General features: G+C 34.4%; 1 protein-coding gene and 1 pseudogene across 2 annotated transcripts in view; one reads left to right on the forward strand and one right to left on the reverse strand.

Annotated features, from left to right (window-relative positions):
- Positions 1-14312, forward strand: part of LOC120070710 (callose synthase 9-like) — a 90840-nt gene that overhangs the window by 58382 nt on the left and 18146 nt on the right. For both annotated transcript variants that reach the window (XM_039022559.1, XM_039022558.1), the window contains 10 exons: positions 2251-2342; positions 2434-2458; positions 6033-6127; positions 6244-6325; positions 6423-6583; positions 6938-7058; positions 8216-8313; positions 8392-8482; positions 8571-8731; positions 8853-8962. In XM_039022559.1, the coding sequence (XP_038878487.1) occupies positions 2251-2342; positions 2434-2458; positions 6033-6127; positions 6244-6325; positions 6423-6583; positions 6938-7058; positions 8216-8313; positions 8392-8482; positions 8571-8731; positions 8853-8962 (1036 nt within the window). The remainder of the gene's footprint in view (positions 1-2250; positions 2343-2433; positions 2459-6032; positions 6128-6243; positions 6326-6422; positions 6584-6937; positions 7059-8215; positions 8314-8391; positions 8483-8570; positions 8732-8852; positions 8963-14312) is intronic.
- LOC120071146 overlaps positions 14235-14312 on the reverse strand; it is a 1168-nt pseudogene continuing 1090 nt past the window's right edge.

Raw genomic sequence — 14312 nt, forward strand, 5'->3', positions numbered from 1 at the left:
GTTGGACTGAAACAACAATGTTTTGCCTCGGTTGATCGGTTTGGGTCGAATTAAAAATCAAAAAATATCGGTGGCTGGCTCTGCCCTGCTGTTCAGAAGACCCGAACCGGTCCGGTTTGCTCCAGACCAGTACTAACCCTAATTTATCTCCCCCCTCTGCTCCTCGCCCCATACTACGTTCCTCTGCCCTGATAATTCCCGATCGACGGTCAACACCTCCTCGCGGCCAGCTTGTTCCTCACGTCCCGAGATCGCTGAATCTGCCGTGATCGCCGCCGACTCTGCCCTGATCGTGATAGCTCGCCGATCGTGAATCGAAGGTTCCTCGCGGTCGGCTCTAAGCTCCGATCGGATTCTGACTTGTTTCGGAATAGTGATACCTGGTTGCCTGAGGATGTTTCCAAAGATTGTACCCTGAACGACAGATATTAATCCGGTAGGGCTCCTGAAAACATCTTTACCGCTGCTCGATTGCCGTTCTCTCATGCCGAAACTTTGAAGTCATCACAGAGGAGGATTCAGCTTTTCCCTCACGTCCTGAGATACCGTGACAACTGATCAATGCGTCGTGTGACTAGACCTGATTCTTCTCCGCTGTCGAATAGCTTCTTCCAATGATGAAATACGAAGGTTCCTCTCAGCCAGAGTGTTTCGGAGTCTCTAGGCGGTCCTATGCGTTCTGAGCGATCGGATTTGATCGAATCTATTGATCCGTATATTACCTTATGTAGATAAACCCAGGTGGTGAGAGACTAAGTTGGACGTAGCCCTTGTTATGTCCAAAGATTGTACCTGAACGACAGATATTAATTCCGGTAGGGCGTCCTGAAAACATTCCTTTACCACTGCTCGGATTGCCGTTCTCATGTCGAAACTTGAAGACCCATCAACAGAGGAGGATTGAGGTTGATTCTCTTCCATAACAACTAGGTTTTCGTCACCGCGCTCTGATACCATGTTAAAAAAGAGAAGAGGGAGAGAAAACAACAGGATTACGTGGAAACCCTAGTACAGGGAGAAAAACCACGACATAAAGACTTTTCTTATTAAAATTGATACACTAAATACACAGGGAATCACTGTATAAATAGACAGTAGGAAGCCCTAGGGGTCTTATACAATTACATAAATGCTCCTAGGTTAAAACCCCTATTTCCAACCGGTCATATTATTAAATAACCTAAGAATCAATTGAATAATATTATGAATCAAGAATTATTCTTTTTAAGATAACTTTTATATTAGTGTGGTTTATTGTTAATATGATATTGTTGATATGAGTTGTAATTACGATAATATTGTTGAATTGTTAATAATTGTTAGTTATTGTTGTTACTTTTTTCACTTTTGTTGCCTTTGTTTACTTTGTATCTTGGAGTATTAATGAAAAGTTTTGTATCATTTTCTAAACAAACGATATTGTTGATATTGGTGTGGTTTTATAATGAAGTATTATGCACTGTTAATTAGAACTTAAAGCATAGATGTACAACCTAGAATTGAAGGACACGTATGTACAAGTAAGGTTGGCTTCTTATTTTTTCAACTGTTAAAGTTTTCTTAATTAATTTAATATCAGATAAATTACTAAGGCAATCTTTATTAGTTATCTTATTAAAGCTAAATTACATTAATTGATATTCATCACAAGTAATGTTGTTCCATGTAGAATCTTATTTACATCTATTAGATGGTATATAATTAAATTTACCTTCATCTATTGGCTTAAGCATTTGGGTTAATTCGTGATTTAAGATGGTATCGGAGTAGGTGGTCCACGGAGGTCTTGTGTTCAAGTCTCTGCAACGTTGTTTCCTAAGCCTACAAGTGAGAGGGAGTGTTAGATGATATATATAATTAAATTTACCTTCACCCATTAGCGTAAGCTTTTGGGTCCATTAATGATATAAGAGCGTCTTTCACCGTAGTATCTAATTTATTAAGAGTATGGAATACCTTCTGCTAATTGTAACATGTCATTTCTAGTAAGTACCATTAATAGGCTAAGATGAAAAATTGGCTCACTCAACCAAATTCAAAGGTTGTAAAACGATCATTTCTTATAAATTAACTTTGTTGATGTCATGAAGTTATGCAGCGGTTTGGTCTGAAATCTAACATGTCAACATCTGTACTTGCTTGAAATGCATGAAATTCTTGCTTTTTGTACGGTAGTTGAAGTCAAACTTCTCCCCTTTCTCATTTTTACCTAGTTTTCTGTTTTTTTTCCCTTCATTTTGTTGCCTTCAGATTAGATCATTGGAAGCCCTACATAAACTGTTTGAGCAGTTTCCTGGAGCTTTTATGAACACACTACATGTTCCTCTCCAAGAGAGGCTTGGGTATTTTTAATAAGATGGCAATCTAAACTACATTTCATCTTTTTTAGAAAACATTTCCCCTCTATCTTGTATCTAAATGTATCTTTTGCAGGTTTTCGAATCGGCCTTCAAGTCAGGTGAGCTCCCCTTATTGCCTCCTTGCTTCAGAAATATGCTTGATTTACTACAGTTGGCCTTTGGCATGAGTCTTTTTTTTTTTTCCCCTGTTTTTTCCTGTTTTTTGTAATGTAAGTTTGAAGCATTCTTTTTCGAGGGTTTTGATTGATCTTAAGAAAGATCTATTGACCTCTTCAAACTACATTGATTAAATGTTTGAGATATACTAGTGTTTCTTTTATGTGAGATAATTTCAGTGATGTATGAAATTTTACAAAAAGAAAAAACCCAAAGACGACTAGAAAAAGCTCTCCCAATTTCAAGAAGAGAAGCCAAGCTATAGGGACTAAAATAAGGAGTCAATTTACACAATATATAGCAACAATATAACATGATTGAAGAAATTCTCTCAATTATGCTTCTCATTTGCAGACTAATGCTCAAAGCTACAAATTTCATGAGGGAGTGAGGAAAAAAAAAGATTGGATGTTGTGAATTATCAATGACAACGTTGAGATCTAAATCAACACAAAAAACAAAAAACTAAATGAGAGACAGAAGAAACTTTCAGATCCTCTCCAATAAGTTTTTGGGATTTTTTGATTTTTTTAATAGCTACATGAACTTCGAGAAGTTGGGTACTGACAACGGATATCAAGAAGCTTATGGACATAGTACTCCTTACAACTACAAAGAACCATTTCCTCTCGAATCGAAGACAATTCCTCATCAAGCAGATCAATCCAAGCCAAAGGACAGAACCAAGACAATATCCTCATCTTTGGACTCCATAATAAAAAGAGAAGAATCTTGACCATAGAAGGATTGAAAGTAGCAAGTTGTGCTAGCAAATGGAAATAAATGGATGAAAGCTTCAAACCCAACCATTAATCCAAGAAGACTTTCTATAATCACAACCCATGAAATTTGGGCATAACTATTAAAAAATAACATTTCATCTTCCAATTAAATCTAATAAATGATCAACCTAAGAAGCAGGAATACGAGATAAACATATGGTAGGGACATGACGACACACCATATTTTTAAAATTGAGGACACTGCAGGAACACAATTGAAATATACATTTTTTAAAGATATATATAATTTTCATACCAAATGGAAATTGATGTCGATGAGTTATACATTTTCTTTTTAGAAAAGAAAGTTAGAGACGATGGGACTTTAGATATCTCCACAATGGTATGATATTGTCCACTTTGGGCATAAACCCCTTATGACTTTGCTTTTAGTTTCACCCAAAAGGCCTCATGCCATTGAGATAGTTGTCCTCCCTTATAAACCCATGATCATCCATTTAGTTAATCGATGTAGGACTTTGATTGCATTCCTAACAATCCTTCCCTCGAATAAAGGACCACTGAGCCTTCCTTCAAATAGTCATATGATCTCTGAATTACAATTAAGCGCACCGCAAACTCAACCACAGAGTAGTCATCCATTCGAATTACACTTGAGCACACTCTTTGTCTGAAGGCTCAACCATGAATGGATATTCTGACCATGACTATATCGTGTTCGACACTAGAGGATTTTTATCAACATGACTACGACAGGGCCTTCTTTGATTCCAATTTGTTAGGGACGACAAAACTTCAGACATCTCCGAAATGGTATGATATTTTCCACTTTGGGCATAAACCCTCATGACTTTTCTTTTGGTTTCACCTAAAAGGCCTTATACCATTGCATATAGTTGTCCTCAGTCATAAACCCATGAGGTCATGATCATCTCCTTATTTAAATCGATGTGAGACATTGATCGCATTCCTAACTGAAACAATTTCATTGATGATGGAAATCCAGAGTAAAAACTCCATATACATAAATTTTTTCCAGTGGGAAATTAAAAGTCCAATAGCATGAGACAAAATTAAATCCATAAAACTATTAAAGGAAGAAGAAGAATCTCAAAAAATGTCAACGATTCCTTTCTAGCTAGAGGAATGAAAACAGCACTCAATTAAAAGCAAGCCAAAGAGTTCTTTTCACAATGGAAAGGATGGTCATCGAAGATGTAATCAAGAATATCATAGGTTGAGTTCAGAGAAGCCAAAGACCAACCAAGAGCGTCAAGAATAATGGCCCAGTAACAGAAAGCAAAGGAACACAATTAAGAAGGTGACTTGGATCTTCATAATGAGGCGAGTACATAATACACCAAAAAGGGGAGAGTGAAAAATTAGGCATAGGTGTCTGTAGTATATCAAGTGTGTTATAGCTCCAAGACTAAACTCCCAAAGAAAACTCTTCAATTGCAACCTTAGATATGGGTCCTACATTTGGTAAGTTCTCCTTTGATTTATGAAAAGAGTTGGCGGTAGTTGGGGCATCATATTATAGGCGTGAGCAACATTTCGTTCCCATGTAGACCAATGTTTTTAAAAAGTCCCGCCTTTTCTCACAAAGTAAGGCGTGCCTGAGGCATGTGCCTTTTGTGAAGCCCCAAGACTCAAAGCCCTAAACTTTGGAGCTTTTTCATACATATCCAAAATGTAAAATTTCTTGTGTTTAAGGGGTCGTTTTTTTGTATTTCAACTTCAGCTATGCTTATATAGTACTTCTATATATAGTGTGTCTCACAAAAAAAAAAAGTGCACTTTTTTTTTTTTTTTTGCGCCTTGCGCTTAAGTCCAGAAGGCTATTGCGATCTATTGCACCTTTAGCTTTAAAAACACTGATGTAGACTACCTCTAATTATTGTTACAGTCTTAGTCTGAATTCATTTTATGTCATTGAAGTTCTCGAGGAAAATTGGCTTTGAAGGTCGGGCATTTGTTCATTATTAGGTTTCTCTTCTTTTCTTCAGTACTTTATCAAGTTTCTTTATTAGGGCCCTGGGCAATTATTATTGGATTCCTTTAAATGGGCTTATATGTGTCCACCTAAATCTTTAAAAGAATTAGAAACAAAAGTAACGTATACCCAAAGTGCTTGTGTCCTATATTTTTAGCAATTGGTGTGTCTTTATGTCTGTTGCTTCTTAGCTTTGCACCTTTAAGCCTTCTTCAGAAACTCTGCTCTTTCTGTTTTGCGTTACTTTCTGAAAGCGGTTGCTTACGACATTCCTCCTCAATGGAACAGCTGTTCCTCCCCAGAAAGTAGTTGTAAGATCTGACACTTTAGTTTGATAGTCTGTTAAGTGTCTGAAGTGCCAAGTTTTTCTTATGTCAGCCTAGAACGGGCTACTAGAAAATTAGTGTATGCATGCATTGTAGGTATGAAATGCTATTGTAATTTAACATTATGTTTCCTGGTGGGGTTAGGGTGGATAATGAAGTACTTTGGAGATTGGGAGTAGAGAATCGAAAGATTGAAAAGGGAAAGGCAACTTGGTGGACTCTTGATGAGCTGTGTACATAAACAGTAAAAGAGAAAAAAAAGTTGTTAGGCATGTGGAACAGGATTGAATCGATGATAGGTTTTGATGCTCATGTTACTTTGCTTCCTCAAATGCCTTTATTTAGGCACTATTTTTGCTTGTCTGCATCTTGTCTCGAGTGTTAACAAGCATTATTTTTGCTTATCGTTTATGGAAAGTGTTCATGCAATCATGTTAAGCTTTTTGTCAAGGTTGTTGAGAAAGACAAGTTTGATGCTGCTCGATTTTCTCCCTTCTGGAATGAAATCATAGCAAGTTTACGGGAAGAAGATTATATTACAACCCTGTGAGTATATTGTCTAGAGAATCTTGCTATCTGATGTTTTTCGATTGTTTCTTTTGCCTGAGATTCTTTTTTTTTTTTTTTTTTTTTTTTTTTTTCAAACTCTTATGGTTTTATAGGGAAATGGAATTACTTCAAATGCCTAAAAACAAGGGTAATCTTCCCATGGTTCAGTGGCCCCTTTTTCTTCTTGCCAGCAAGGTCAGTTATCACTTGAAAAAAGGGGACTTCATGCTTTTAATACTTGATGCTTTGAGTTCCAATTGTTTACTACATGATTGTGGTTATGAAACTGTAGATATTTCTAGCTAAGGATATTGCTGTTGAGAGACGAGATTCGCAGGATGAGTTGTGGGAGCGTATTTCAAGAGATGACTATATGAAATATGCAGTACAGGAATGTTACCATGCCATTAAGCTTATCTTAACGGAATTACTAGTTGGGGAAGGAAGGATGTGGTATTTACCTTGCAGTCTCCATATGGTTCTTTTTTCTTTATAAGCTTAGTAATGCAATATATCATACATGCAAACCTCACCTTTACTGACCAGAAAGAGGTATATGATGAAAACTATATATCTGCCTAGAGCATGAGTTGAGGAGAGCATTAAAATTAAAAAGGAAAAAGCGGGTAAACTCTGCAATTGACTAGAATAGGAGAAATTTATGGTGCTGGCATGCCAAAAACGAACATGTTAGATCCAGCAGCTCTCCTCTTTCATATATATTTTTGTCAAAAAAAAAGGGTATGATGCATAAAAATTAAATTGTTGCAAAAAAAGACCTTTTTCTAATTTCTTGTGCTTTTTCAGGGTTGAAAGGGTATTTGAAGACATTCAAGCCAGTATAGCAAACAATTCCATTCCAAATGACTTCCAGCTAAATAAGCTGCCACTTGTGATTACAAGAATAACTGCTCTGACGGGTATTCTGGTTCGTATATATGGTTTAGAGTTTATTGAACTACAGAATTTGAGGTGTATTATGTAATTCTATTTATATTTTCATTGTGGGTAACTTCTTCATATTAACAAGAAGAGGAAGAAAAAGAAAAGAAAGAGAAAAAAAGAAGTTAAATGTTATACCTTGTTGGGAAACATCAGGTGTGAGCTTTAACACCAATTTCTTTTCTGAGGAGTAAGTTTAAGAAAATCATCTTTTACAAAATTATAATAAAACAGTAAAAACACTTCTTTGTTGTTTGGTGTCATTCATCAAAAATACTCTGTGATTTATTTGTTAGGATCAATGTTAATCTTACGATATACAAGTTGTATCGTACGATTCAACTTGAAATGGAGGTAAAACGAGTTAAATTGTGCTTTGAATAAGATTTGAGAGGAATTATTAGTCCCAGAATATTGAATAGTGCAAGTTGGGTTGAATTGTTATGATCCGATTCAAGAATATCACTGAAATTGAAAATATGAATGATGAAATAACTGTAGATGCTGTGGTTCTTGGTGTCGCTATTGTGTCAATCTAAGAAGAAAATGTTAATTTTGATACTTGTTCCGTTTTACGAGTTAACAACCTTGGTAGGATAGTTTCAAAACAAAACCTTTGTAGTTCAGAAAATTTAAATTCTCAAATTGCATAATTTAAATCTTAAAAGTAGTTTCAACATTAGTGTAGTTTGCAAAACGTCAAGTCATACCGTTCTTTAAATTTGAAAGCTATTTACTTTTAACAGAGTTATTACAAGTGGCTCATGTAGCTTGTAATTTTAAAAAATAACCGAAAATTTTAGTAGAAGGGTTTTATTTTCAATTATTTCTATGTATTTTAATCTGTGGACTGATGCTAAGTAACTCCTTCGACTATCCTAGATTTTGTCTGGACAATAACTAATTAGAATATGTTTTGGAGATTATCTTATATATCTCAGTGAGTCGTGATTTGAAGGATAAATCTGTCATCTGTAGTCTTTATGAAAAGAGTATCGGTAAGCAATTATTTTATAAATAATTGGATACATCTGTCATCTGTGGTCTTTATGAGAGGGGTAGCGTTAAGCTGATAATTGATCTAAGTCATTGCACTTTTGACTTATGTATTTTTTGTATTTCACTTTGATTATGGCTGTATAGAAAGAGCCAGAAACTTCGGACCTGGAAAAAGGGGCTGTTAAGGCTGTTCAAGATTTGTATGATGTGGTGCACCATGATATCCTTTTCGGTGACAAGAGGTCTGAAACTTATAGTTAGTTACTTGAAGTACTCATATTTTGATTTATATTTTGACATATGATGTTGCATTTTTGTAGGGGGCACTATGAAACATGGAACATATTGGTAAAAGCCAGAAATGAAGGTCGCCTGTTTACAAAGTTAAATTGGCCCAAAGATCCAGAGTTGGTATTATTCTTTTAATCCTTCGGGCTTCATTTTCATTCACGATGTGTTTATTCTTTTATGGGATTGAATTGTTGCTATGATTCGACAGAAGTCACAAGTCAAAAGATTGCATTCCCTGTTAACCATTAAAGATTCAGCTTCAAATATTCCAGTTAATCTTGAGGCCAGACGAAGACTGCAATTCTTTACAAATTCTCTTTTCATGGTGATGCCAACTTCAAAACCTGTTCGTCAGATGCTTTCCTTCAGGTAGTGCTTCTTTCAACTTTATCTTTTGCTCCTGTCTTTTATTCATTTGTGTACCCTTTATTTGAAGTTTCATCATTTGTCTCTTCCTGCTATCTTAATCCTTCTGTATCTTTTAATGTAGTGTCTTCACTCCGTATTATTCTGAGACAGTACTCTATAGTATGGGGGAACTACTGAAGAAAAATGAAGATGGGATAACAACCTTGTTTTACTTGCAAAAAATTTATCCAGGTATTTCATAAATTTTACGTTTGACAGTTTTTATTATCAAATAGAAATCAAGCTTTCATGGAGAAGGAATTGAGGGATATAAAACAAAATGACCACATGCATACAAAAAAAACAACAGCGCACCCCAAAGGAGCCTAGCTACCGAGTACTGACTATACAAGAAAGGTCTCTCTCCTAGTAATTCAACTTGGCATATAATTACAGAACATATAGAAACGATGCCCAAATAGAGGCATTAAACCTCGCTAGTAACCAAACTTCTTCTCAAGACCTTTCCATTATTCCTAACAATCATTCTTTTCAAGCTAAAAACTCCAAAGGATAGCAAAGATCATCTAAACATCCTATCATTCCTTTCAACCCAAAAACTCTGAAGGATAGCATAGAAGATCATCTGCCGCAAATTCAATCCCAACACCTTCAGGAAACAATGGGAAAAATCAATCCCAAGCCCAACACCTACCCCAAACAATTTGAAAAATCACTCCTAGATATAAAGAGCCCACCAACAATCCCAAAGGACATGATCCACCAACTGGATGCCACAAGGAGTTGGTCTTCAAGGGGAAATCCACAACCACTTGGCTACTAGGGTTTCATTCCACTATCTGAAGTTATCCACTCTTAAGCCTCCGATATCCAAAGGTCTACAGACCGCATCCCAACTCACTAGATGAGATTCTCCCCCCTTACCCAAGGTTGTTAAATCGTGAAACGGAACAAGTATCAAAATGGAATTTTAAGGTATCGTATACCGAAAAGTATCATGTATTGTAAGTTTTAATTTAATGAACAACGTTTGAATATAAATATAAATAACAAAGTCCAACAAAGAGAAATAATCAGCCAAACATTTAACTAACCCTAAAATAAATTTGAAAGCATATCTAACTCCAAAGTTGTAAACACCCAATAAAAAAAACATCAATCAACTTCAAAATAAGTATGAAACTTTGAAGTTTAAAAACAATATAACTTCTTTGAAAGAATAAAATTTTAACTAATGGTTAGGATGGAAAGAAATGAAGAGTCACACATGTGACACTTGTATACATGATAGAAAAAGAAAAATTTAGTAAACTATTAATTATAAAGAAAAGAGTTGAGACTTTGAAATTGAAATTGGTTAATAATATTGAATTATGATATTAATCACTTATTCCAACACTTGTCTTTTCACTTCCTTTCACTCTTTCTCACGCCTCCTCTCAAACTTTTTCATTTGTCTTTTCAACTACTTCACATTCTTCTTTCTTCTTTTTGCGTTGTTCTTTGTGACTGCTTTGCACCAATGCAAGTCTCTATTTTTTCTTTCCTTCCATTTTTCTTTTAATCACCGATAACTATACATTGTCTTCTCCGGCTAGTAACGCAACATCCAACGTCCACGAGGTATTTTTTCCCTCGTCGTTTCCTTTCTTCACCTTTTGGTATTTCTTGAATCGGACGATCCGATTCTTGAAACGATTCACATGATTCATCTTTGAAATCGTACGATTTGTATTATTTTCTATTCACACTCACGATCTGTATCGATTTCTCTGTTTCGAGTTGAATCGTATGATACAACTCGTGTACGATTTTAACAACCATGCCCTTACCAACCCCTTTCAAAGGAAATAATGTAGATTGGAGTCTTGGAGTTTTCTTGAATAATATCTCAATTACATCCCAGGGTCCCCTATAAATAAGAGCGACAAACCAACCTATGAAAACAACCCTACTTATGGAAAAATATTTTAACCACAATTAGTGCACAGTAACACAGTAACTTGAATTAAAAAATAAAGCAAACATTACAAAGGCACACTACATCAGGAAGTGTCTCATCAGCCTCTCTAAAGGAAATAGGTTGGAATCTTGCTCAAAACCAATTGGATAAGGATTAGCTTTCGTCGTTTGAGAAGAAGGCTCGTTTCTAGGAGATAGCTTTTGTAGTTTTTCTTCATGTTCTTGAAGACAGGGGTCCAAAACTGATAGACCTAGGTTATGCCCGAAAGGAGGTCCCAGATATCAAGAAGCAACAGCACTCACCTCATATCGCACAAAAGAAGCTGATCTAGGCAACTTCCCATGGTCACATTTGACATCAGTATCAAACATTAGCCTCAGTTGATCTTCAATCCCAAAATCATCTCAAAATTGTCAAATTACGATCCATATGTCCACGATAAATGATCTATATGTTCTTTGGTGCTCTGTTTTTTTTTTTTTTTTTTTTTTTTTTGCCACTTATTAGAATGGTTTGAGATAAATAATAAAATTTACAATGGTCTTGCCTTATATTTAATGCGTCCCTTGAGGAGTGCTCGTAACCAAGATTTGATTCTTCTATCTTTATTTTATATAAACAAACAAACAACAACAACAATAATAATAAACAAAATTTATTATTTATAAAAATAAAAATTCCACACACACACTATATTTGTTTGATGATCATACCCACTTTTTTTCTTACTCCTTGGGCCCAACTACACAACTCAAGGCAGGGGGTTTATAAGGAAGTATTCTACTTCTTAACCTTAACAATGTGGGATTCTCAAAAGGTTCATTTTTTTTCCATTTTAAAATTAAATTTTTCACCAACACCGTTTAGCTAAATTTTAGACACTGATGCACTTGACCTTTCACGTGGGGCAACAACTTATTAAATTTGTAATTTGAAAAGGAGATGACCCGCAAAACAAAAGAAAATTGGACTTTGATGTTCTAAGCGTTAGAGATGAAAAGTTTAAAATGGAGAAGGAAATCAGTAAAGTTTAAGTTACTTCATATGACCATAATGATGTATTTATAGAAAAAGTTGACTTAGTTATTACTTGATATGGCGAAGAGGTGTGCTTTGTGTTTCATGTTTGGCTAGGTTCAGCCTTGACCGAGGAATCTTCTTTTCGACCATATGTATGGGCCATTAAAATGATCTTTAGACCAAGCATGGTCCCATTAGGCATTTGGTTAAGGCTCAGCCTCGCCTTTAGCCAAGACTGAGCATATTTGCCTTGGGCCCAAGTCAGCCCCTTATCCTAGGCCAATTTGTCCTAAGTTGTCAATTTCGACACCGTATTATGCTTCTTTTCATGACTTTGTTCATTCTTTGAGTAGATGTCAATTATACCCCTTCCGTTCCAAATTCACAACCTAACACTAAAACTTAGGATTAGGTTAATTAGGGAATTAAGTTGGCAACATGAAAATATGGGAAGGAAGTTTCACGTTTTAATTATTATATATTATTGTAATAATGAAAAAAAGACAATGAAGGATGGTATGAAAGAACAGACTGATGAAGGAATGATTGGTGGGACGGAAAGTCGACATGTCGTAAAGCAATTGCTAAATTGCATGCTTATTGTGCTAAATTTATAATTATTTACATTTTAAAGAGCGTTTGGTTTTGTTTGGACTTTCCAAAGTTCAAAGCTTCAAAACACCCAGCTCCAAGAGTACCGTTGATATGCGTGATCCGCCTTAAATACTTTTTTATATTTTAGTTTATTTTCATCTTTTTAAAATATTGATTTTACTTCTATATTTTTTTTAGTTTCGTTCATTTTTGACTACTTTTACTTTTCAAAATATTCATTTTGATTATATATACTTTCAATTTTTGGTCTCGATACTTTTTTAAAAAGTGATAACTTCAGTCTCTTTAAAATATATAAGGACTAAAATGGTCTTTTTTTTTTTTTTATAAGTATAGGAAAAAAAATAAATGAGGTTGAAAGATGAGATTAAATGAAACGTTTTGAAAGTATCTAGAGTTTGAAAATAAACCAAGTTAAAAGTATTAGAAACCAAAATATTATTTTTAAACTAAATTAATAAATATTATTATGAATAAAATATTCTTTGTTCCTTAAGTTTTGTATTCATTAGGTCCTTTAAGTTTCATATCTTACTCTTTCACCTCGAGTTGTTAGTGATACTTAGTTTTCTGACATTAAACTTTAAGTAATTAATTAAGAGCTGGTTGCACATAAATAAACAATCAGACCCAAATTAATTTAAAAGAATAAGCACAAGATAAATTATATTAGAAATTTGATACAACAATAGGGTCCAAAATCCACTAATAGCAACTATCAATGATAACCATATTAGTAAAAGGAATACAAAGACCCAAGTGTAGCCTACCATTTCATTGCTTCTTGTTGCTTTTTCTCAAATTGAAAACTATCATTAGATAGCAACCATTAGATAACACTGATAACTACTATTATTACTATCGCTGATAAGCTGCTATCCAGTTGATAGCTTTTCAATTTGAGAAATATTAATACTCTACTACCAGTGATAACTATCAATTTGAAGAAATATTGAATACAATCCTTGAAATATTAAACAAATTGAAATATTAACTTTAATTTTGCTTATCATTAACAGTGGGCTATTCATTTTATACACTTTCATCCAATTGGAATTAACTGTGAATATTAACACCTAAGACTATTAGTGACTATCATGTTAAACTTTTAATTAAGTAGTTATCAACTTGAAAAAAACTTATTTCAACTTTTCAAATTAACATTTTAAAGCTATAAGTTGATATAAGTCTATCAATAGAGATATTATAATTGATTTCACTGATTTCTCCACCTAAGTCATACGCCAATATCATGAATAAATTCATTTAAATTGGATATATACCTAAGTCATATCACTAATAACTTCTATTAGTGGCTATCATCGATAGCACTTATCAGTGGTTATCACTAAGAGACTTTCATCAAATTGAATTGCCTTTGGAAAGATTAACACTTAAAGCTATCCAATGGCTATCACGGATGATTTTATCAATAGCAACTCAACTTTGAAAGATTGACCATTTTAATATCAATGATAGAAAGATATATGGCTATTTATTGACCATGGCGAAGAATCAATAATTAGTATAAGCAGTGAGGAATTGTAAATCAATCAGGTTATCTATTGTGCGGATCCTTGGCCCCTCCTTTTTTCGGAAGATATTGTACCTTCATTAAAAGCAGTGTTTTCAAATCACAAGGTGCATCTTAAGGCGACAAAACCCTTGACCGTTTCAAGGCGAGAGGCGATGCCTGAGTAAAGCGAGGCACACTGAATAAATAAATTAAATAATATATGCAGCGAAACATAAGTTTATATACATATGTCAACAGCTCTACAAAGATTAATAACAATAAATTGTAAAAAGAATCCAAATGTTTGTAAGAGTACTTTCACAACAGTTTTTTTTTTTAAAATTATATATTATTATTTTAACTAGACAAAATAACAGATGGTAGCTTAATTATCTGCTCATAAGCAGTTGAAGATTCTCACAAAGGGTACCATTGTGGGTCCACGACCAATCTGGATAAGGCTGGTT

The sequence above is a fragment of the Benincasa hispida genome, chromosome 2 (assembly GCF_009727055.1).
Source record: "Benincasa hispida cultivar B227 chromosome 2, ASM972705v1, whole genome shotgun sequence".
NCBI lineage: Eukaryota > Viridiplantae > Streptophyta > Magnoliopsida > Cucurbitales > Cucurbitaceae > Benincasa > Benincasa hispida.